Source organism: Camarhynchus parvulus, chromosome 4, assembly GCF_901933205.1.
Source record: "Camarhynchus parvulus chromosome 4, STF_HiC, whole genome shotgun sequence".
Classification (NCBI taxonomy): domain Eukaryota; kingdom Metazoa; phylum Chordata; class Aves; order Passeriformes; family Thraupidae; genus Camarhynchus; species Camarhynchus parvulus.
In genome coordinates this window covers 3,506,631-3,531,599 of record NC_044574.1, presented here as the reverse complement: position 1 = coordinate 3,531,599, position 24,969 = coordinate 3,506,631, and the positions used below count along the sequence as shown (strand labels likewise).

The 24,969-nt window shown below is 47.5% G+C and overlaps 1 protein-coding gene across 2 annotated transcripts in view; it reads left to right on the top strand.

Annotated features, from left to right (window-relative positions):
• Positions 1–11,181: 11,181 nt before the first annotated feature.
• ADRA1D (adrenoceptor alpha 1D) overlaps positions 11,182–24,969 on the top strand; it is a 43,989-nt gene continuing 30,201 nt past the window's right edge. For both annotated transcript variants that reach the window (XR_004060686.1, XM_030947636.1), the window contains exon 1: positions 11,182–12,342. Coding sequence is in view for 1 of the 2 variants with exons in the window: in XM_030947636.1 (XP_030803496.1) it covers positions 11,376–12,342 (967 nt within the window). In the remaining variant the exon portion in view is untranslated. The remainder of the gene's footprint in view (positions 12,343–24,969) is intronic.

Below are 24,969 nucleotides of genomic sequence, written 5' to 3'. Positions count from 1 at the left end.
GAAAGGCACCCTTGGTAAATGAGGGCACTTCCTCACCAGTGGGAGATCTGATTCCACTTTTGGGGTTTGGATCTTCCTGGTAAAACAGAAAATAAGGTGTATGCTCCAATCACTGTGTGGTTACTCGAAAAGTTTCAGCTTTGGGTTTAAAAGTTCACCCAACAGTGCTGCCCAAGGCCCCTTAGAGCAGCAAAAAAGGGGAGGAGATGACCATCTCCATTTCTCAGCAGCCATTGGTAAGGCTGCTGAAGTCCATGGGATTTTGGAACCGCATGGGCAATTCTCAAACCCCATTTGCAGGAACAGGACTTGTACCAAAATGCAAAACCACCACTGCAGAAATTTGGAAGCTGCAGCTCCGTAACCTTCCCTACCTGGACAGCCATCCTCACACTGGCAAGCCTGACTCAAGGCATCTCGTTTAAGCTTTGCAAGCCTTGCTCCATCCCTAGATGGGCATCCACCAGGAAAATCGACCTGCATACAGCCCCTGGGTCCCAAAGCAGCTGCTCTTCCAAGCTCTGGAGCCCCGGGCAGGTTTTCCTCTCTCCACTGCCCGTTCTCCTCTGGCCAGCAGAGAGCCCTGCCCTGGAGGGCCAAGTTCATGGGCTGCAAGGACAGAGCAGCCCAGGATCACTTGGGAACAGCTAATCAGAAACTGATGCTGCCATCCAAATGCCAGAACCATTGCAATAAGGTCATTCCTTCAGCAAAATGTCTCGTAAGGGGCTTGGAACACAAACCCTGTGAGGAATGGCTGAGAGAGCTGGGGTTGTTTAGCCTGGAGAAAAGGAGACTCAGAGGTGCCCTCATCACTCTCTACAGCTTCTGAAAGGTGCCTGTGCTCAGCTGGGGCTGGGCTCTTTCTCCAGGCAGCACTGACAGAAACAGAGCACACAGTCTCAAGCTGCATCAAGGGAAATACATGTTGGATATCAGGAAAAATTTTTTTTACAGAAAGGGTGATAAAGTTCTGGAATTTTCTGCCTGGGGAGGTGATGGAGTCACCATCCCTGGGTGTGTTTAACAAAGCCTGGATGTGGCACTGGGTGCCAGGGTTGAGCTGAGGTGTTGAGGCTGTGTTGTTCTCGATGATCTTGAAGGTCTCTTCCAACCTGGTCATTCTGTGAATTCTGTGGTTCTGTGATTCTCTGACCCGTTCACCTCCAGACCAGAGAGCTCTCAGTAATGTGGTTTTGCTTTTACTGCCCAGGACAAATCTGTTGTGCCCTTCTGGCTTCTAAAGCTGAAATGCAGCCCTGCAGTCACTTGAGAGCCAGGGGAAAGAGAACAAGGCAATCCCACGCGTGCCCTGCTAAAAACAAACATCTGGCTAATGCCTTCACATAGCCATTGCTGTGCCTGTTGCTAAATTCATTATTCTTTTAGCTCTGTGGGTTGCAGAAGGTTCAATATTCAGCAGCTAGAGACATTATTCAAATACATCTCAAATCTGGATATTTACTCAGGTGCAATCTCTTTGCTGGAAATAATATTCCCAGACTAAGCAACATTAACATCACTCAAGGGGACATTTCTTGTTGGATTAATAAGGAGATTTGCAGAACATGAGGGTTCAAGTAGGAAAAAAAACAGAAATGCATTTCTGACTTCCATGGGAACATCAGGGGAGGCTGAGCTGATCAACAGGGTGCTGAAACAGGGATAAGATGTTCTCGTGCTGCCATAGGATTCCACTTTGCAATGGATTCCATTTGATCAGAAGAAAAAAAATCGAGGCATTACAGAAGGGATGCAACTGTCTCAACCCCTCACTGGCCACGTCATAGAGCCAAAGAGACCCTGAAGATTCTGGTGCAGAGAGGTGGCTGAGCTCAGCCCAACTTTGCTTTGAAAGGGAAACAGAGAAAGTACCACCAAGAAGCAGGAGGCACACAAAGCTGGTGACTGAACACATCAGTGCAACAGGAATTGTCCTGCAGGTGATGTTTTCACAGGGAGCCACCCTCGTGGCATGGCTGTGCCCCCACCATGTGTCCTTGCCCTCAGGTCAAGCCCATCACCTTCAGGCAGAAATTTTATTGACTCCTAACCTGAGGTGGACATGAAGTGAGGAGCCCAGACAGGGGCTGATCTTCCTTAATGCCACAGAAATAAATGAGTCTGAAATGTATTCCTCATCCTTTAGTGGTTTAGGCAGCTTGTTAAACACAACCCAAAGCCTCACACACACTGAACCAAGATCTTTTTAGTCCGTCATGAGCTCCTAAAGTAACTCTGGTTAATCCAACTGAAGGCAAAATTGAAGAGCACCACCCAGTTTGCAGTCTAATTTTAGTCTGAGCCTGTGCCTCTCATTTTTGTGCCATGTTTTAATATTTGCTATTACTTACTTGTGTTAAATTGAAGTGTGGAAGCCTGCAAGCTCCCTGTGCTCCCTTAAGAAAGCAAACAAGCTCCTGGGAAAAATTACAATGTAACTTGAACTTATAGAAATAGTACATATTTATTTATCTTTATATTTATGCATCATAAAAAGAGAATTACAAAAAGGCTCCAGTCTGTGGGGCTTTATCGGAATCAAGATCATTACCTTGTTTCTAAAGCACCCTCCTGGCCTAGATTAAAACTTGTGGTCACCTTTTTGCCCACCTCTGCCAACAGAGCAACCCCTTGGCCACCCAGCATCACCCTGATATCCTGCAAGTGTCCTCTGCTCCTGATTGCTAAAGGCAAGTCCTCAAGCCAAACACTCAGGATCCTCTTTGCAAATCCTCTTCCCAACATCTCCATTTCTCTACCCAACTCCCTGTCCACCAAAAGATCAGCTGTTGGGACAATCAATGATTTTTTCGAGTTTTCTGGTTATCTTATGACTGACAGGATGGAACCATGTCATGACAACTTCTTTGTGGGTCATACAAGAAGGATATAAAGCTATTAGAGAGTGTCCAAAAGAGGGCTGATGTTGGAATCCTAGATACTGAAAATTTTAAACTTTCTGTGCTGAAAGGCACAGACCCACAAGAAAAAATGCATTTAACCTGAGGCTATGGAGAAGACTTCCAAAATTGATTAATAGCCCTGGGATTACAAGTGTGTAGTTGGTTAGAAATGTGTAATATCACAAGGTAGAAAACTTAGAATTTAGAGTTTTAGAATATAGAAATAAATATGAAGAAAGATAGAAGTTTTACGGCAGAGGCAGGTTGTTCTTCTTTACCTTCTTCTTTCTTCTTCTTCGTGGCTTTGGCTGATGTTTTGTAATGGGACAGAAAATTCTGCATTGCGGGCTTCTAGGGATCAGTTGTTGGGTTAAAAGGGAAAATAATCTAAGTGTCCTTTCTTAATTAGATAGTTTAGTCTTAAAAGACCTTGTAACACGAGATAGCCATTTTGTACCTTGCTAATGAAAAGCTGCCAAAATCATAGTTGTGAAGCTGTTTCACTAATAAAACATAATAAACACTTAAGTCCAAACATAAACTGCTGTCCAAGTACCTTCAATCCCAACCTCGAGAAACCAATAGGCTGTGAAGATGGTGAAGGGTCTGGAGGGGCCATATGAGGAGTGGCTGAGGTCCCTTGCTTGGTTTAGCCTGGAAAACAGGAGACTGAGGGGAGACTGAGGGGAGACTCATTGGGGTCTGCAGCTCCTGCCCAGAGGCAGCTCTGATCTCTGCTCTCTGTGTGCCCTGGGTTGTAAGATATGGTTTGGGGGTATTCTATCCACATCTGTCAGAGGTGGGGCAGTTCTCTTCTGTTCCATTGGGCAGTTTTCTTTATCTCTTCCACAATCAATCCTCCCTCCAGGAGATCTCTGCTGTTCATGGGCCATTAATCATTAATTATCTTCTGTTCATGACCAGTGAGTGTCCCTGCAGGGCTGATCAAATTCCATCATCCCATGGGGAGATGCTCCGCCCAGGGGAGGAGCCAAGCATTCCTACCTGGATACAATCTGAGGTTTGGGACTGCACAGCAGCCTTTGCCCACTGCATTCCCAGAGGAGCAGCTTTCTGCTGCCCTGCATTCCCAGAGGGAGCCCAGGCCCATCTGCAGCAGCCCTGGAGCTGCAGAGGAAAACTCCCCCCTTGTGCAGGATCCCTGCTCCAGCAGCAGCACAGCTGGCACTGCAGGAGGGCTGAGCCCCCATGGGATGGGGCTGTGCCACCACCCTGACACACAAGGTCAGATCTATTCTGACTCTGGCAGTGGTTCATTTTCTTGTTTTTCTTTTTTTTTTTCTTTTTTTGTACTATTGCATTTGTATTTTCAATTTTCCTAGCCAAGAACTGTTATTCCTATTCCCATATCTTTGCCTGAGAGCCCCTCAATTTCAAAAACTATGATAATTCAGAGGGAGGGGTTTACATTTTCCATTTCAAGGGCGGCTCCTGCCTTCCTTAGCAGACACCTGGCTTTTCAAACCAAGACACTACGTCAGTGCCAGGATCCAAGGGAACAGCTGGAGCTGTCCCAGGGAAAGTTTAGGTTGGATTTTAGGAAAATATTCTTCCCCCAGAGGGTGCTGGGCACTGCCCTGGCTCCTCAGGGAATGGGCACAGCCCCGAGGCTGCCAGAGCTCCAGGAGAGTTTGGTCAACGCTCCCAGGGATGCACAGGGTGGGATTGTTGGGATGTCTGTGCAGGAACAGCGGTTGAACTGAATGATCCTTGTGTGTCCCCTCCAGCTCAGGATATTCTCTGATTCTATGAAGTCCTAGTTTGGTGTCCTTTTCCAAAAAAATGTTTCTTGGGCTTTTATTTATGAGCCAAATAATCAACCATGAGAGGCAGACCGTGACAAATCAGAGGGGCTTTGGTTCAGGGCTCATTCCATACCTGCCATTTGAGGCAGCTGATGGCCTGGATTTCTAACTGGTAGGAAAACATACAGTAATGGCAAATAAACGCTGACATTTCGGTGAAGTGAAATTTCGCAAAGAAATAAAACTGCCAACAGAAATATTTTTCTGTGATAACAGAGTAATTCTTTGTTGCAATTTTGACCTTTTGTAGCATTTTTATTTATATATTTGGTTCTGCTGTGATTTATCTCTTATGCTGTTATTTATTTCATTCTATACATCAGCGACTGCTTTTTTTACACCGTCATTAGCCATTTTTCTGCTAATTGCTAATTCTCCCAGTCATTCTGAAGTAATTTGCCTTATACTTTGCTCATTTTTCCCTGAAAAAATAAAAGCGTTTTGCAATGTGGATCTAAAATGCTCTGCCTGGTATTGGAGTGTTTTATTATATGGCTTTTAACAGAGCAAAAGGCAAAAAAAAAAAAAAACATCCCTGAGGAATGCTTCATTTTGAACACATCAACATTCCCACTGAAATAACAAACATGTCCCACCAGCTCTATAAACCACACTTATCTGCTTGTTCTATCTACTCATCCCACCTGCTGTGGCCTCCCAGACAGCAGCATGGCTCTCAGAGCCCTTCCCCTTCCACACAGCAACTCCAGCCTCTCTGCTTGGCTCCTGCCCACTGCATCAGGCTGGGGCTGAGATGCGGGGTGGAGACCTGCACCTCCTGAGCGCCCACACTGCCTGTGTGTCCATAGGCACTCATGGCTGGTGGTCTGGAATCACAGAATCACAAGGTTGGAAGAGACCTTCAAGATCATCAAGTCCAACCCATTCCCTGACACCTCAACTAAACCCTGGCACCCAGTGCCACACTCTATTGTATTTTGGCTCCCCCCAGATGAAGGAAGGAATGATGAATCTGACTCCATGTTCTCAGAAGGCTAATTTATATTTTATGATACTATATTATATTAAAGAATAATATACTATACTAAAGAATACAGAAAGGATACTTACAGAATGCTAAAAAGATAATAATGAAAACTTGTGACTCTCGCCAGAGTCCTGACACAGCTTGGCCCTGATTGGCCAAAGAGCGAAAACAACTCACAGCAGAATCCAATGAAACAATCAGCTGTGGGTAAACAATCTCCAAACACATTCCACAGGAGCACATGAGCACCTGTGAGGGTGCTGAGCTCTGGCACAGGGTGCCCAGAGAAGCTGTGGCTGCCTCTGGATCCCTGGAAGTGTCCACGGCCAGGCTGGATGGGGCTTGGAGCCACCTGGACTAGTAGAAGGTGTCCCTGCCCACAGGGGGTTGGAAAGAGATGGTCTTTGATGTCCCTTCCAACCCAAACCATTCTGTGATTATTTTTCCATTTTTTTTCCTCAATGCAGTTGCTCCAAAATTAAATTAAAAACCTGTAAGAGGGAGGTAATAAATTGCTCTCTGCATCAGCTGGCAAGGAGAAAAGAAAGTTTAGACTAGACCAGAAACCTTCTAACCCGGAGGACAGGGAACCCACTGAGGGAGGAGAAAGTCACCATAAAAGGAGGTTTTGGAAAAGACAAATCCATCATCAGGAAAGGGGCTTGGACCCCAGACCTTCATTGTGTGCTCTGGGATCACAGCACTTGAGTAGTGGAGCAAATATTTAAAAATTAAACCGTACCCAGAACAGCCATATTCCCATGAAAAGGAGAAAACTGGGGAAAAATAGTAAATGTAGTAAGATGTGGTAGTGGCTGGGATGGTTTGTGGGAGCAGGAAGGCAAAGGGAAAGGGAATTGTTATCCATATCTGAGCAGGTTTAAGTAGATATCATTAGAGGATGCTCAGAGTTTCTTCTCCCCCACCTTTATCATTCAGTTAATAAAAGCTATTTTCTTCTCCTCCCCGCCTCATTTATTAAGCCATAAACATTCACAGCATAGCCTGGTTTTTCCTAGACTTAAATAAAATTGCAAGAATACAAAAATATTAACAAAACATGCATTCATCACAAAAACTTCATTTACATCAACAAAAATAATTCACTCTAACAAAGTCAAAATAACTTCTTAGAATCATTTAGGTGGAAAAAGAATAACATCACAACACCAACAAAGGTGGACAATTTACACACACATTCGCAATTAAAATCAAATTTCCCCACATTTCTAATGCTCTGGAGCAATTTCCCAGCCCAGGTTTTGCTCATTACATCTCCCAATTATTGTCCAGATCTCCAATTTCTCCAGAGCCCCCATGTTTGGAAACAAAAGCTGCAGCAGAACAGGTTTGAACCATCCCTTGGAATCACTTTTAGCTCATTTTTATTATGTTGGAAGACCTGTGAGCAGCACCGGAGCCAACAGAGCTGGACAGGACCTCAGAGGAACAAGCAGTGAACACTGATCCTGGCTTTCCTAAGGATTTTTGGATGCCCTACCCAAGGTAACTCAAACCCACCTTTACAAACACTTAAATATTATTAACTTGCCTTAAATATTATGAATGTTATGAATCTGCATTGGCTGTGAGCTGGATCCATTTCTCCCAGCTCTGGATCCAGGAGATGCTGCAGGCAGATGCACCATGGATAATCTTCCTTTGCAGAGCAAGGGCAGAGTCACAGAATCATGGTTTGTGTTGGAAAGGACCTTGAAGATCATTTATTTCCAACCCCCTGCCATGGGCAGGGACACCTTCCACCCACAGTACCACTCTCCTTGGTATAAACCCCAGAGTGTTTGCAAATGTTGATCAAAATCCTTTAAGCTCTGGTGCTTTGAACCAAAAAATTGCCTTTCCTTTCCAAGATTTGGGCATAACATGTAATTACAGCGTGACAAACACTGCTCATCAAGTATGTGTGTGTCTTTTTATCTATCTAAAGAGCTCTGTTCACATCACCAAATGGCACTACCTCAATCCCAGGATAACCTCTGCCCCAAAAGGGTAAAAGAAGAAGGAGGAAAGGGATAAAAGGCAACAAGAAGGAAGAGCTGTACCTCCTGACTGGCAAGATCCCAGGTGCTCACACACCTCTGTATGTTTACTTCAATTTCCTCCATGCAGACCTACCCCAATGCTTTTATTTGGGTTTAAGTGCATCAGCACAAACCTGTTCCTTGTTAGGAACAAATTAAAAATTAAATTAACCAAAATGGCCCTGATTTGGAGAGAAACAGATGAAAAGCAAGGTGGTGACAGGGTGGCAGTGAGCTCTGATGTGCTTTAGGTGACAGTGACAGCACAGGATGTGATCTCTCCCTGCCCTGCTGGGGAGGGCAAAGGCATCAGAGAAACCTCGAGGGTTTTCTGTGTGGTTGGGGCAGATGTGGCAGCCCCCAGGCTCTTACCCCCACCAAAAATTGCCCCTTCCTCTCTCCCATCCCATCCTTGCACCCCATGCAAACCCTGCAGTCCATGCCAGCTCCAACCCCTCAGCAGCAGGGACAACTTGTGTTTGGAGACATCAGGAGAGGAGGAGAGCTCACCCAGGGAGAGCAGGTGAGGATTCTTTTGCTTCTTTTTTTTGCCAGGGTTGGGATTAAATGTGTGAGATGGTATTTCCTGTTTGTACTCAGATCTTTATTAGTTCTTATCTACGTCACAGTCTCACAAACCCTGAGTTCTACAGCACTTCATTCTAACAAACTAAAAATTGAGCCCCATCTCTCTACAAGGCATTTTAAGGATAAACTGTCCAATTAAGAAATTACACCTAAATTATTTTTAATTTTAACCCAATAACCAACCACCTGTAGCCCACAATGTGGACTTTTTTATCCAATTATGCAATACCACCCAAACTCATGGAGAAGAAGGTGAAGAAGAAGGTGAAGAAGAAAGACCAGCCTCCACCCTACACCCTCTATCTTGCTTTATATATATTACTATATTCTAAAACCTTAAACTCTATGTTTTCCACCCTGTGATATCACACACTTCTATTCAAACTCCACACCCACAATCCCAGTTCTGTCACTCAATTTTGGAAGCCTTCTCCATGGCCTCAGGTCAAATGCAGTGTTCTCTTGGGGGTCAGTGCCTGACAGCACAGAAAATCTAAAATTCTCAGCATCCAGGGTCCCAACAGGCAGGATCAGGATCGGGGCAGACACAAAATCTTCATCCCATCTTTTCTCCCTACGTGCTTAAAATCCTGCTGTACATGAGAAGCTTCAGTCAACCCTTCACTTTGGAGAGAGGCACATGTTTTCTTTATCTCTGGGTGTCACTGGATAGATTAGATGAGATAAATTTATCTCCACAGCAATCTGTGTTGCTGCGAAGATAGGGCTACAAAATTCCATGGATGAGATCTTCCCATGCTGAGTTTAGCATCCCAGTAAGAAACAATCCTTCATTTTGGTGGCTGACATGTTTTCATCAAAACATAAGGAAAATTAATTCGACCTCAAGTGTTGGGTGTTCAGACTTTTTTTAAAAAATTCACATAAAAAAGCTGTTAAGTGTTTATTGGGTGGGTTATTTTAAGCAAAACCATCCTTATGAACATTTTTCTTGTGCAATATTTGTTTCTATTTTCTTGTATTTTCAAGTTTTCTTCTTCTCTGCAGGGCCAAAAACCCAGCTCAAGGAAGTTGGGTGAAATCTTAAGGAAGAAAAAAAAGTGCATGAAAGAAGTGAGGAAAATCAAAAATGTGTCATTTCCTGCACTGATTAGCAAGGGAAATAAATTAATAAAGAAGCTATAATATTTTTTGTCCATTTTCATACCCAGTGAATCTCTACATCTCCCATGCTCTGACAGCACCAGTTAAATCATCCCAACTGTCCACTTGGCCTGCCCTTTAAATCAACTATTTTTTTAAGAAGAAAAAAAAAGTTGAAAAATCATGGATAAACACACTCCAAGGAAATATTTCCTGTGTACAGTAAGAGGAAGCTGAGGGAGAGCCCCTGTTCACCAGCAGGGTCAGTCCCCATCCCAATGTATGGAGGCAGGTCACTGGGAGGAAACCAGTGTAAACAGGATCTGCTTTTATCACTGGGAAAAAAACCCAGTCGTGGTTAAATTAGCCAGAAATATGTTCCTATATGTTAAATATAGTTATAGTCACAAGCTGCTGTGTCCAAGCTGTGCTGCAGAGTTCAGTCATGGCAGGGAGCTGTCCCCAAATGCAAGATCATGACTGTCCCTTCTGCTTTGGGAAGGAGCTCATGAGGGGATGCCTGCACCCTGAGCAGGATGCTTGAGGGGCTGAGGGGTCAGGGTTTGGCGTGGGAGGGATGCTGGATGCAGGACCACAAAGGAAAACTGGCAAGGCATCCTTCTGGTGGGATGCTGGGGCTGGGGGAAGCAGGACAGCTGTGCACAGCATCCTCCTGCTGGGATGTTGAGGCTGGCAGGGACATGCCAGCCATATAGGTCGTCCTTGTGGTTGGATGCTGGGAGAGGGGCACGTCAGACTGGCAGGGCATCCTCCTGCTGGGGTGCGGACCCGGGGATGCCGCAGGGTGGTATCCAGTGGGATGGTACCTCCTGCTCTGTCCCCTTGCTGTCCCCTTTGCTGTCCCCTTTGCTGTCCCCTCGCTGTCCCCTTTGCTGTCCCCTTCGCTGTCCCCTCGCTGTCCCCTTCGCTGTCCCCGCAGCCCCGGGACCCGCCGGGCAATCCCTGCGCTCTGCTGCCCTCCGGCGGTGACGGGCGGGAGCGCCGCACTCCCGGGACTTCACCCCGGGACTGGGGGATCCTGCTGGGGCTGTACCCCAGTTCCGAGTGATCCTCCTAGGGACTAAACCCCAGTTCTGAGTGCTCTTCCTGGGGGCTGCACCCCAATTCTGAATGACTCCTCCTGGGACTGCACACCAGTGCTGTGAGACACTTTCTGGGGCTGCATCCCAGTTCTGAGTGCTCCTCCTGGGGCTGCACCTCAGTACTGCGAGACCCTCCCGGGGGCTGCCTCCTCCCAGAGCGTGCCTGAACCCCCTCCATCATCATCTCGCCTAGACCCCCTCCATCATCATCTCGCCTGGACCACCTCTATCATCTCGCCTGGATCCCCTCCATCATCTCTCCTCTCCCCTCCTGCTCTGCTGCCGCTTTCACTCTGCCCGGGGCTCGCCTCGTCCTGCAAAGCAGCGCTGCCTCCTCCTCCTCCTCCTCCTCCTCCTCCTCCTCCCTCCCCGGCGGCACCTGACGCGCGGGGCTCCCGCCCGCCCCCGGCCCGTCCGGCCCCTCCCGCCGCTCCCGGTCGGAGCGCGGAGCCGCGGAGCCGCCGGGCGCTGCCGGCCGTGCCCAGCGCAGCCCCCGGAGCATGCCAGGGCGGCGGGGGGGCTCTGACCGCGCTGCCCCCCCGGGGCTGAGCGCCGGGGACAGCGGGGACAGCGGGGACGGGGGGCAGCGCGGGCGGACGGCGTGAAGCGGGCGGGGGGCGACGGGCAGCGCGTCCTGCCCTCCCTCCCTCTCTCTCTCTTTTTCTCCATCCCTCCATCCCTTTCTTCTCCACCCCGGCCGGGGGAGCGAGGTGCGGAGCGCGTCTTGGCGGGGGCTACCAGCCGGGGATGATGCTGGGGGAGCTGCGCCTCGGCACCGCTTTCTCCTCGCCCTCAATGGAGCCCGGACTTTCTCTACAATGACTTTCCCCGAGCTGAGCAATGGCAGCTTGAGTGGGAACCGGACGGGACAAGGCAGCCAGAGCGCTGCCAACCGGTCCTGGGGGCTGCAAGGGGAGGAGACCCCCGAGGGCAACGGCACCACGCTGACTTTCGCCTTGGATGTGCAGGCAGTGGGAGTCGGGGTGTTCCTGGCCGTCTTCATCCTCTCGGCCATCGTGGGGAACATCCTGGTCATCCTCTCGGTGGCTTGCAACCGGCACCTGCAGACTGTCACCAACTACTTCATCGTCAACCTGGCCATTGCCGACCTGCTGCTGAGCACCACCGTGCTGCCCTTCTCGGCCACCCTGGAGGTGTTGGGCTTCTGGGTGTTCGGGCGCATCTTCTGCAACATCTGGGCAGCGGTGGACGTGCTCTGCTGCTCTGCCTCCATCATGAGCCTGTGCATCATCTCCGTGGACAGGTACATCGGCGTCAAGTACTCCCTCAAGTACCCCACCATCATGACCGAGAGGAAGGCAGGAGTCATCCTCGTGGTGGTCTGGCTCTCCTCCATGGTCATCTCCATCGGGCCGCTGCTGGGCTGGAAGGAGCCGCCGCCGCCGGACGAGAGCATCTGCAGCATCACGGAGGAGCCGGGCTATGCCCTCTTCTCCTCCCTCTTCTCCTTCTACCTGCCCCTCATGGTCATCCTGGTGATGTACTTCAGGATTTACGTGGTGGCCAGGCGGACCACCCGGAGCCTGGAGGCAGGGGTCAAGAAGGAGAGGAACAAGTCCATGGAGGTGGTGCTGCGCATCCACTGCCGCAGCGTGCTGGAGGAGCCCCTCTCCAGCACCCGGAGCAAGGGCCACAACTTCAGGAGCTCCCTCTCCGTGAGGCTCCTCAAGTTCTCCCGGGAGAAAAAAGCAGCCAAGACTCTCGCCATCGTCGTGGGTGTTTTCATCCTCTGCTGGTTCCCCTTCTTCTTCATCCTGCCCTTTGGTAAGTGATCCCTGTCCCATGCCTGGGGCTGAGCCCCTGGGGACCTGCTCCTTGGGACAAACTTTTCAGGACACAGCTCATGCATAGAAATGAGGGAGAGGTGACTGATAGGTGAATAAACCAGCGATGAATTAATTCAATTAATTAACACTTATTCAATATTTATTAAGCAAAGTCATACAATCAATCAGAGTAGATAGCAAATGAATAAAATAGCAGCTATAAATAATAATTGCTTTAATTAATTCATTCTGCATTCAGCATTTTAACTAACAAAGTTTAGGCTAAGGAGGAAGCAGCTCTGCTTCAAACAGGCTGTTTCTATGGCACAGGGGTCTCCAACAACAGTTTTGCTGTCTCCTCGTTCTCCCAGTTTGGGAACTGTACCTGGATGTGCCCCTGTGGGTCCAGGGCTCCCACCTCTGTTGGAGACGAGTGAGGTTTTATCCCCCCAAGGAGTGTGTCAGAGCCTGAAGCGCAAATCCTGACTTCTCAGGTTGCTGTTGTTGTGCAGGGACCTGGAGCAGGACTGGGTGTTATCCATGGGGGTGAAGGGTGAGGATCCCTTGTGGTTTTCCAGGACTGATCCACCACCCCATGTGCTCATTTAGGGCTGTCTCTCGTGTTGTGCTCTGAAGTTTTGGCAAGTTAGTTGTGAAAAGGATGCTCCCCCCTGCGTGCAGGGGAGGCTGAGCAGGCACAGAGCCCACCAGGGATGTGTGTGAACGTCCCCTTCCAGCGCCAGGGACCCAGGATGTGCAGGGAAGCCGGTGCTCCTCACCCTGACAGCAGGCACCCAGCTCAGGGCACCCGATTAACCCTCTGGAATGCTGCAGCTGAACCTGGAGCTGGGAAAAATGAGATTAAAATAATTCCTGAGCATCAGCAGCAGCCTTTGCACAGAGCTCAGCAAAGCAGGGAGGTCTGTCATTCCATCTGCCAGCTGGGACCCACGTGTCCCACAGCCCATGGCGGACTTGTGTCCCACCAGCCCTGCAGCCAGAGGAGCATTCATCACAGCAGGGGCTGCTGCACTTTTTCTCTGGGTTTTTCAGATCCTCTTGCTCGGGGCTGCCTCTCAAGTCAGTGGGAACAGCATCGTGACTGCAGGACAGAGTTTGACCTGCGGAGGTTTTTGAGCTCCCTCCAGCACTGGGGCTGTTTCCCTGGGCTGTGTCCCCAGGCACACCTGGAGCCCAGGGCTGTGGGGCACCCTCCAGTGGGATAATCCCCTGGGATCCATGGTGCCTGGAGAGCTGAGGTGTCCCTGGAGTGGTGGATCAGGGCTGTGCGTGTCTGCTGTCACCATGCTGCTGTCTGGTGCCTCTTTGCTCCAGTGCCTCCTGTGGGTGAGGGTGGTGCTTGGGGGGTTTGGCTCAGCTCTCCAGGGGGATGAAATCATTGCTGTCAGGAATTTTCACCCCGTGGGAGTGTTGCAGTTGATGGTATAACTCAGACAGGGAGCAGTAAGGCTGCACTGAACTCCTCTCCCTGCAAGAGCAGGGATGAATTATCCCATTTGGCCGTGCCTCAGTTTCCCTTTCAGTGATCAGGTGTATTGGGGGAATGGAGGGGAGATGGTGTAACCTGCAAATAAAGAGTTTGGGAATTGTGGGGCTCAGGGAGATGCCAGTCCTTGAAGGCTGAGCTCTCTGAGCAGCCCCATTCTGATGTTCCCTTCCTTGGCCAACCAGGGCAGGAACCAGCTCCAAACCTCATTTGCACCTTTGCACCTTAAAAATCACGAAATCACTGAATGATTTGGGATGGAAGGGACTTTAAAGATTGTTTAGATCCAGCCACCTGACAACCTTCCAGCTAATGAAGCTGGAAATCAGGATCCTGTTCCTCTGAGTCACTCCTGGCACTTTGAAGTAGAGAAGGAATCTCAGGCAAATACTTTTCAGTAGGAAAAAATAATTTTATTTTGTTTTACCGTATCTGTTCTGCCTTGAGACCCTTGTGCCAGCTTCTCTGCTGATGTAAATCAGACAAGTCAAAGGAGGCACACTGATTTTCACCAGCTAAAAAATCCAAACTTCATTCTTGAGATGCCTCCCACGAACCCCTTTGCTTCCTCCGAGCACACAACTGGCCAAGTCCTTTATAAACACAGCTTTGATCTTTACTTCCTGCCATATTATATGTATAATATAAACACAGCAAAAGTTCATTTATTTTATGACTACAAAATATGCTGCCTCTGATTTCCCCTCCCTCCCCTTTATTAATGGCAATTTCCTATTCAAATCTGAGAATCGTCCAATGCTGTCAAGAAGGGAACAGAAACTTCTAATCTTGGATTTTGCAGCTCAGGAGACAGGTCTGAAACTTGCAGAAATCAGGAAATTTTACTGTAAATCCACAAACTGAAACATGCTGTGGCCAATTCTGCTAAAAAAGAAGGTTATAAGTGGTGAAATAGAATGGGTTTTATTTATTTCATAAGACAAAATTAGGTGAAAGAATTCGGGACCAACAGAAAATTATATTGATATGCACTTTAAATGAAAGTAAAACTCCCATGAAAAACAAAATAACTTTCAATTGAAGAGCAATGTATTGTTTCAGCTTCAGAGTAAATTGGAATTTATTAAAATTCAGAGACATTTCAAATTGAGCCTTCAAATTGCATCAAAGTGAAATGAACAAGTGGGTTTTTTTCTTCGGAAAATACCCAAATGTTTTGACTTCTTTTTTTCTCTCTTTGACATGAATTTGCAGAAAGTCATCATTGAGTCACACTGTTCACTGATGCCTGATTAAAATTTTTAGTAAAATTAAATTTTTCAAGTGACAAAAGACTCTCAGCTCCACTTTAAAGTCCTTCAGCACTCAGAAACTTCCGTGCTCGGTGTCTCTGAGTCTGCACACATCCCTGCCACTCTGCAGAGTAGCTCCCACATTTGTTACACAGGGGTAATATTCATCACGTTGCTGCTGAAAAACTGAAATAATCAAAATTTTCAAATTATGTGTGTGCCAAATGCTGTCAGCCATTTCTCCATGCTCCAATAATCTACAATGATTTTTCTTTAAATCAGCTCAAACTCCCCGACACCACCACAGTCTATTTATCAGCTGAGTGATTTAACTCCCTCTTGGATGTGTGATCACAGTCCCTGAGCACAGGGTGCTATCAACAGCAGTTTAAATACAATTAGCAGCTCCTGTGGCTAATGAGGATCTTTAGCAGCAGGTTGTTCAAGCCGAGATGAAATCCTCGTTTGTAGTTTGTGTTTGGGTCCTGTCTGTGGAGAGCAGTGGAGCTCTCCTGGGCTGCTGGGAGCTGCTTCTGGGGTTTGGGGCAGGGTTCCTGCCCCCTGAGCAAACACCTGCCCAGAGAATTGAGCTGGAGACTTCTCAGAGATGTGGGGCCAGGAGTTTAAGGCTGGTTGAGAGTAGAGTAACATAGAGTTCATCTCCCTTTGGTTGTGTCAAGCCATGGAGATGTTCCAAGGGCCGGGGCTCTGCTCTGGAGCCAGGATGGAAAAGCTAGAAGTGCTCACATGGAGAGTAAAAGGCTCCAGGGAGAGCTCAGTGCCTAAAGGAGGCTCATAAAAGGAGGCAGAAGAACTTCTTATATGGGCAGAAAGCGATAGAACAAGGGGCAGTGGTTTTAGACTGACAGAGGGCAGTGTTAGATGGGAGATTGGGAAGAAATTCCTCCCTGTGAGGATGGTGAGTCCTGGCACAGGGTGCCCAGAGAAGCTGTGGCTGCCCCTGGATCTCTAAAAGTGTCCAAGGCCAGGCTGGAGCAACCTGGGATAGTGGGATTTGTCCCTGCCCATGGCAGAGGTGGAATTTGCTGGTCCCTCCCAGCCAAACCATTCTGTGGTGATTCTATGACTACAGAAAACAACCAGGCACAACTAATGAGCTGATAGTGTCTGCACTGCAGGTATTTGCAGAAAAGTGGGATATATCCTTGTCTGGATTTTTTACTTGATGATCTCTGAGGGCTTCTTCAACTTCAGCAATTCTGTGGCTCTATAGAGGCTTCACTGGCTCTTCTGTTGATGGAAAATCCTGTTAAATTCAGGCGCTGGGTTTGTCCTTGCATAGCGGGACACCTATGCCAGGTGGTCAGGGAAGCAGAACCCCCTACAGGTAGATAGTACCTGCTTTCTGATCCAGGAGGATGTAAGGAAGAGTGGGAGGAGGGATGGAGGCCTGATTCCCATCACTCTTCAGCTGGGGAGCACCTGAATCTCAATGTGAGTTCTCAGACAGGACCATCCCAGCAGTGGAGGTCAAGACCTTCTCCATCAGCACCTCCATCAGGAGGATCTAGGAGGAGATAGCCATCCCTTGGGATCAAGGATGGCCTAGCTGGTGCCCAGGATGGTGATTTATGTACCTCAGTGCCTGTGGTTTTTAAGCATAGTGTAGTCTGGGCTCCCATGTTTGTTATTCTTTAGATTTGGTCAGAAATCAAGACTGGTGTGAGAAAGAAGGACGCGCATTGAGAAATGAGGAAACAACTTAGATAGTGCCACACAAGGGTGAAGGCCACAACCCAAGGCTCCCTTCTCCCTGTCCATCCACAAGCAGGATGGACAAGGAATGCCTGAAGAGATCCCTGGGCACGGACAAAACCCTCCAGACTGACAGTTCAACCTTTGCCTTGGGTGGGTGACTTGCTGGGTTGCAGTGGAAGCTGCTGCTCATTCCCAGGTATGATGCAGAAGAACACTGAACTGGCTTTTCCACCTGCACCCTGAAGGAAAGGCAGCTGCTCTGAAAGGTCTCCTTCAAGCCAAAATATAAATATCTTTTCAGTTGCTGTTTGACACAGGGCAGGAGCCCTTTCACAAAGCACTTTGCAGAGCTGTGCTCAACTTCAGGAAGTGCCACTTGTAAAATAAATGATGGGGAAAACACTGTGAAAGCACGTTTCGTGTGAGACCATGTTCTGGTAGAAATTGAGAATCTAATTCTACTCTGATAAAAGAGTAGAACAATTTAGCATTGTTTTTTACAATGCTAGGAAACAATTTAGCATTGTTTTTTAATAAGAAAAGTGTTTATGTTATCACTCTGTGCCTGTGATGAATTCACCACCTGATGAACTCTTTTGTGATAGAATGGTTTGGGTTGGGAGGGACCTGAAAGTTCATCTCATTCCACCCCCTGCCATGGGCAGGGACACCTTCCACCAAAGCAGGTGGCTCCAAGCCCCATCCCCTTTCCTGACCTGGTCACTCTGCTCTGGATGGAGCCCATCATCAACCCCAGTCACACTTCAAAAAGTGCTAAAAGTGCTCTAATATCTCAAGTTCCTATAAAAATGGACAGATGGATGAAGGACTGAAAACTCCTATACTCTCCCTCACAGAAGGAAGGTTCAGAGTGAGGTCAGCTCCTGGTTAGACATCAGAAAACACTAAAAATCTACCACAAGACACAATCCTAGGAAAAGCCCAAACTTCTGTAGTGTTGTTGTGCACAGGAGGACCTGATTAAAAAAAAAAAAAGGTGATTTGAAAGCAGAAGGATAAAAGTACATTTAATTACTTTGATTGTCAGAGCAGTTCCTTGTATCTCCTGAAATTTTCTGAGTTAGGGTGGAAGTGGCAGAAGTGATGTAGAGAAAGGAATGCAAATTGCTCTGGGATAATTATCTATGGCCCAGAGCATCAGATCAAAGTGGAGCAAGAGCAGTTGGGGTGAACCATGCCATCTGCCACATGTCCCCCATTGGTCCTGTTTCACAGGAACCATTGATTAAAAACACCAGCAAAGACCCTGCTGGTGTCAAAAGCTGCTGGGACCAAGCTCTGGCTGGATTTATTGAACATCATCCAGGAAAGACGCACCACAGGATGTTCCCATTAAATGGGCTCATGCCAAAATTACCATAAATTCATTAAATTATAGGGGATGGATGGATGGATGGATGGATGGATGGATGATGGATGGATGGATGGATGGATGGATGGATGGATGGATGGATGGATGGATGGATGGATGGATAGATGGATGGATGGATGAATGGATGGATGGATGGATGGATGGATGGATGGATGGATGGATGGATGGATGATGGATGCATGGATGGATGGATGATGGATGCATGGATGGATGATGGATGGATGGACGGATGGACGGATGATAGATGGATGGATGATGGATGGATGGATGGATGGATGGATGGATGGATGGATGGATGGATGATGGATGGATGGATGGATGGATGGATGGATGGATGGATGATGGATGCATGGATGCATGGATGGCTCTTCCAGCCCATCTCCCTTTCCCAAGAAGAGAACACTTGGCCCCAAACCATTCCTGCACTATTTCAAGACTATTCTTAAAGCATTAAAATGAGGGGAAATCCATTGTTTTCCCTGACAAATTTTGCTTTTGCTTCAGCACCCCTCAAATGTGATTTCTTCTTCTCTTTTTCCCACACAATAGCATCAGGGCTGTGTAGCAGCCTGCCAGAGTGTCATTCCTGGGGCATGACAGCAGGGATGTGTGCAGTGGGAAAGGCTCAGGGATTTGTGGGAATGTGCAGCCCTCTGGGGGAACAGTGGATTCACCTGCAGGGATTGTGTCTGTCTGGAGAAACTCTGTGGAAAAACAACCTGGGAGCTGGGTTTCCCTCCAGGGAAAGCATATTTCCGTCCTGCAGGAGGGGCACAGGAGACGATTCCAATTAGGCACATGGATAACAAGCCTGTGAGTAAATCATGCAGCCAAAGCACTAACAGTGTTGATTCCCTCCACGTGCCCAAGTGCAGAAGCCACCAGGGTGCAGAAAAACAGGGAAACAGTCTATGTTTGTTTGGAAATAATCAGCCAAAACCAATTACTTGGAGCCCAAGTGTTTCCTACCTGTGTGGGAAGCCAGGGGTGGACAGAGGGGCTCAGAGCAGTTTTTGCTGTTATAACAGATGCCTTATTCTGGACTTCAGTTAATGATTTGGACACCCAATTTTGAGCATCTGTTCTTCTTCTGCCTGGCCAAAGCAATGCAGTGACTGGGAGCAGAACCCAGATATTCCATGACTTGTGTAAGGGATTATTCTGCTTCCAGTCCACCCCCTCCACCACCAAATAAAACTATTTAAAGCCAAATGTCCATTTTTATACGGCAGAGTCCTGACGCATCTCGAGGCAGTTGCTATAAGGAGTGTACCACAAACAGGGAAAAAATAGACCCTGAAAAAATTGAAACTGCTGGGATTCAGTGAGCAAAATGTTACAAAATCTTTCAACAGGAGTTTTGGAAGCAATACCAGAATAAACCACATAACAGTAAATTCATCTATATTAAGCTGGATTTGATGGCTTTATTATATTTGGCAAAACAAATGTATTTCCTTGGGAAAGCAATCTGAATTATCTTCTGATGGATCAATAGGAGTTTTACCTGCCGTGATTACTGTGCTGTATTCTAGGTAGGCTGATAGCACCTTTTAATGTTATGGGATCCTTCTGGGTTAAAGTCTCAGTTTCTGGTGTCAGACATTATCTATCAGGTGAAATTTTCCATTCTGTGTCTCTGTAACAAGCTGAAGTTGTTCTGCTCAGTGTGAGACAACATGAGATGGACAAACCTGTGAAAGATGACAGGTAAAACACAGAGTTTGGTTCTTGGGATCTCTATCCTTGCAGGTACAAAGCAGGAGATTTATTTCCATCATTCCTTATGGGATAACTTGGTCTATTGATTCTATGATTGCAGTGAATCATCTTTGTTCACTGATTAGGATTTTTTCACTGCTGTTTAGGAAGAATTCCTTCATGGGAAGGGTTGTCCAGCACCAGCAAAGGCTGCCTGGGCAGTGGTGGAATCCCGACCCCTGGAGGGGTTTAAAATCCATGTGGATGTGGCACTTGGAATGGTTGGATTTTGTGATCTTAGGGGGCTTTTCCAACCTGAATGGCTCTGTGATTCCCTGATTCTACTTCTGCCTGCCCTGTGTTCTCTGGTTTGGTGCTCTGTGAAGCTGTCACATGGAAACAGAAGGCTGCACTTCTCCCTGCACCATAATTTATGGGTGAGGTCAGCCCAGGGATGGATTAACTGGAGTGGCTGGAACAGGAGATGGTTTTTAGCTGCTCCTAATGAATAGCCTTCCTCCAGGAGGGCTCGTGGCTGATGCCTTTGGAGCCAAGCCCAAGAACCACCAGATCTGGTGGCAGAGAACCAACTGCCAGCTTGATCAAGAGAGGGCATTTCCTCCTCCTGGGAAGTTTCCAACCCGAGGCAATTCACTGCTCAGTCATTAAGGCCTCTGAAATGCATCCTTTATTTTTACCCCCTCCAGTAGCTGGGGAAAAAAAAGGAAAAAAAAATAAAAAGAAACATTTACAAGGGAGAAATTTGCTGGGAGAAATCCCTGCCCTGGACAAGTCCATGCTGCCTTTCGTGTTGTTCACAGTGAGCACATTGATGATATTCAGTTAAGGAAGAACAACAGGACTGGTCCCAGACAGCTCTTTCCAACACAAATCTGCCCCAGAAGTGTGCCTGGAGCTCTAGGAACATGGGATTGTTGGTGCCACTTGGTTTCAGGACCTGGAATCAAACTTGCTCCTCTTATGTCCATGAGTTTTTTTATTTCTCATGGTTTATGGGATCTTATGGGAATTCCCCCAGTGAGTCAGAGGCTGGAGCAAATCAGAGGGGCTTCCCTGTCTGATAAACTGAATTAAAAGACTCCTGGCTGCATTCCGTTGCAAGGCTCTTGCAGTGCAGGACTGCAAGTGCTGAGAAATCAAAAAAAAAAGCTGCAAACCTTCCAAAAAAATGTCCATGATGGGGAAAAAATTAGCCATAAGGCAGCCCTGCAAGAGATCTCCAATTAAAGGCTCAATTATGCAAACACTGAGCAGGGAACAGCCCCCACTGCACAAGAATCTGGCCCCAGACTTTGTTGGAAGGGCTGTGCCAGAGCTCAGTCCAGGAGACAGGGCAAGACCTTGGTGGAAGCATTGAGGTGGGGAAAAGATAAAAAAGAAACTTGTTTGGAACTGGGGACAATCATATCCTAAGCCTAAAACTGATGGTTTATAGCACAGAGACAGTGAGGAATGGGGGTGTCTTTGTGGGAGAGGCAAGAGGGGCAGCAGGACAGGAAAGGGACAGGAGTGTCCCCTGCAGCAGGAGCCAGACACTGCTGAGGGGAGGATGTCACCAGCACAGGGGGCTTGTGTCACATCTCATCCCTGGCTGTTTTCCAGCTCAAGTTTCCTCAGAGCAGCTCCACAAATCACTGAGAAACAGCTCATGAGTAATGGCAGGGATCACGGAGGGCACTGACCCCAAAATCCAGGCACTCAGTTTTGAGCAGAAGCTGGAAATGGTGATGTTTCCTGCCCTCTCACCTGAGTGCCCAGCAGGGGACCTGACGCCTGTGTTCCCTCCCCAGCTGTGTTCTCAGAAAGGCAATTTGGAAGGGCATGGGGCACAGAGAAAACACAGCAGTGGTGGCGCCATCAGCTGCCCCTTGTCCTGGTCTGAGAGCAGAGGACTTGGGTTCAGAGCAGCTTCCAGCTTCTGATCCTCAGCCTTTGGAGCCAAGTTCTCTCAGAGACACTTTCCAAACTGCACCAGAAAAGGTTTTCAGCCACGGGCTCTTTCTGTTCCCAGGGTTCCTTCCATAGGAATTATCTGGAAAGCTGTGAGGATGCAGTGTGGAGTCCAGCTGGCAGCCAGCCAGGACTTGTGGGGATTTGGGGAAACAAAGCAGAGTGACTTTACATCACAGGGTTTGTTTCTTGTGTGTTCCTCGCTCAGAGATTATCAGAGAACCACAGGTCAGTTTGGGTTGGATCCCAAATACCATCAAATTCCTCCTGCCATGGGCAGGGACACCTTCCACTAGCCCAGGTTGCTCCAAGCCCTGTCCAGCCTGGCCTTGGGCACTTCTGGGGATCCAGGGGCAGCCACAGCTTCTCTGGGCACCCTGTGCCAGAGCCTCACCACCTTCTGAATAATGAGAAAGAGAAAGAAGGAGCAAAGTGCAGGATTTTCCAAATATTGCATCTCTCCCTCTCTTCTGTCTTGCAAAAAAATGGATTATTTGGGATTAAATCATGCTGTGCTTCACTTCCAGTGACACCACACAGCTGCAGCACTCCTGGGCTCTTTGCAGACTGATGTGTCTGAGATCCCTCATGATGCACCAGCCCATCAGTCAGGGGCTTCAGCCTCCTCAGTGTCAGGGGCTGTTCAAACAGTGGTGTTTTTTCTAGACTGAAGCAGCTCACACTGGTGGATCCAGATGGATGTGGGAGGCAGGAGAGCACCCTGTAGTATCTGCATGCAGGCAGATTGCAGTTTTGCCCGCATTTAGGCAAAGGAGTGGTGCAGATACTGGCAAAGAGCTTCTGCTCTCCTGGGAAAGCCACCCAGGAGAAGGGAACAATTCCCATTGCATCTGATCACTTCCCTTGCCAACACCTCCCTGAGTCCCCTTCCCTGAAAACCTTAATCAGTGCTCCCTTCTCATCCGTGGTAGACAAGGAATGTAATAATTTCTGTTGTACAGGTAGAAAAAGTCTGGGACCAGACTCACAGGTGAAGGTTTCTGTGGAGAGTTGATTTCTCATCTCCCATTTCTGTCCATGCCTACAGAGCCTTGATTGCTCACCAGGCTTGGATTGCAATTCTAAAATACATCCAGTGCCATCCCTAAGGTGGATGAGGAAATCACCTGAGGGTTTGGCTGCAAAGCAGGATGGAGAGAAGTTCCCTGCTCTTCTAGAAGGACATCCAGGGTCCAGAAGGGATATCCCAGGGCATTCATCTCCAGTGGACTATCCCTGAGTCCCCTTCCCTGAACACCTTAATCAGTGCTTCCTTTCTCATCCGTGGTAAACAAGGAATGAAATCATTCCTGGTGTGCAGGTAGACACAGAAACTGGGACCAGACTCACAGGTGAAGGTTTCTGTGGAGAGTTGATGTCTCATCTCCCATTATTGTCGGTGCCTTGATTGCTCACCAAGCTTGGATTGCAATTTACTTTCCTCAAATATGCCCAGTGCCATCCCTGAGGTAGATGACGAAACCACTTGAGGTTTTGGCTGCAAAGCAGGATGGAGAGAAGCTCCATGCTCTTCTAGAAGGACATCCAGGGTCCAGGAGGGACATCCCAGGGCATTCATCTCCAGTGGCACAAGACACATGGGCAACCTCAGTGTCTGCTTTCAGATGTTTGGATTGCACCCTGGATTGCTTTCCCCAAAAAATTAAAAAGAAAACTAGACACCCTCATGGGAAATACATCCAGTAACCTCCCCACAGTAACATTTAATTCTCTATCCCAAAAATTGGAGTTTAGGATCAGCCCTGCAGCTTGGTACCTTGGCATGTCAACGCCTTTCCCTCAGATGCACCTTTCCACAGGCAGATTCCGGAGTTGTGTACTGAAAAGTAAAATAAAAGGGTCAGTGCAGCTTGCTCAGATGGCCTGAGAGGAGCCAGCCTGGCTTCCTTCGCATTGCTGCCAAGCATTGAAGGGCACACCTTTGCTTCAGTGCAGCAATTGTAGGAGATATGTATAAAAGTCTCTGAAGGAAGGGCTTAATTTTTGCTGATGGGCAGAGATAGAGAAGAAAAATCATTTATGTGATTTTACTGGTCTCATCTGACTGTTTCTTCTGTAGTCTCTGTGGAAATGCCAATCACTCGTTTTTAAAATTTTAAGTATTTAATAGTAATAATATGGTTGTAAAAATAGTAATATAATTAGAGTAATGAAAATTTGGACAATTAGGATTTAGGACAATATGAGACAATAAAACCAAAGAGTTATGGACAGTCCGGGTACCTCCTTCTGGGCAAAATAAGTCCAAAAAAGGGCCCACATTAACAGAGGATTTACCCTTAAAAGCAACAGCCTGTTGAATATTCATACATCTCATACATGATGCATAAATTCCATTCAAACACAGGATTCTCTCTGGTCCCTGCCAACTTTTTTCTCTTAATCCTGACCATCTTCAGGGCTGAGCAAGGCAGGAACAAGTTCATTTCTTCTGATAAGGAAGCAATAAATTTTTTTTCTCTGAAAGACTCAGATGTCCTGTGGCTGCTATCTTGGTGTGAGTACCTCATTTCTCTCTTTAAAAAATATCTTACATAGCACAGTTTCCATTATAACATTATGTTATAACCTAAAACTATATTTAGCACACTACTTAAGAAAATTAATACAGCATAACTTTCTAACATAACATATATAATATTCATTTTAATATTTGCAAAAAGCCAATCATAAAATACGCATTTTTTCACAATCTCCATGACTTGGCCTGTGCTCCAGGAAAGCAGGACCCCACTGACTTTCTCAGCAGATGGAAAACATGGATTTCCCTGCCAGTTTGGCCTCTCCATTTAGGACAGGTAGTGACAGTAGGGTCTTGGACAGGGTGGTGGAGCACACAAAGTTTATCCTGTCACAGCTGTAGGTCTTTTCCCACCTGAGATATGAGAACCACAAACACACAAGGCCAGGTTGGATGGGGAGAAACCTGGGATGTGTCCCTGTCCATGGCAAGAGGTTGGAGCTTCCTTCCAAGCTTCCTTCCAAGTCCTTCCAAGCCAAGCCACTCTGCAATTCCATGATTTTATGATACATGTGATGCTCAGACTCTTCCTGGGATTC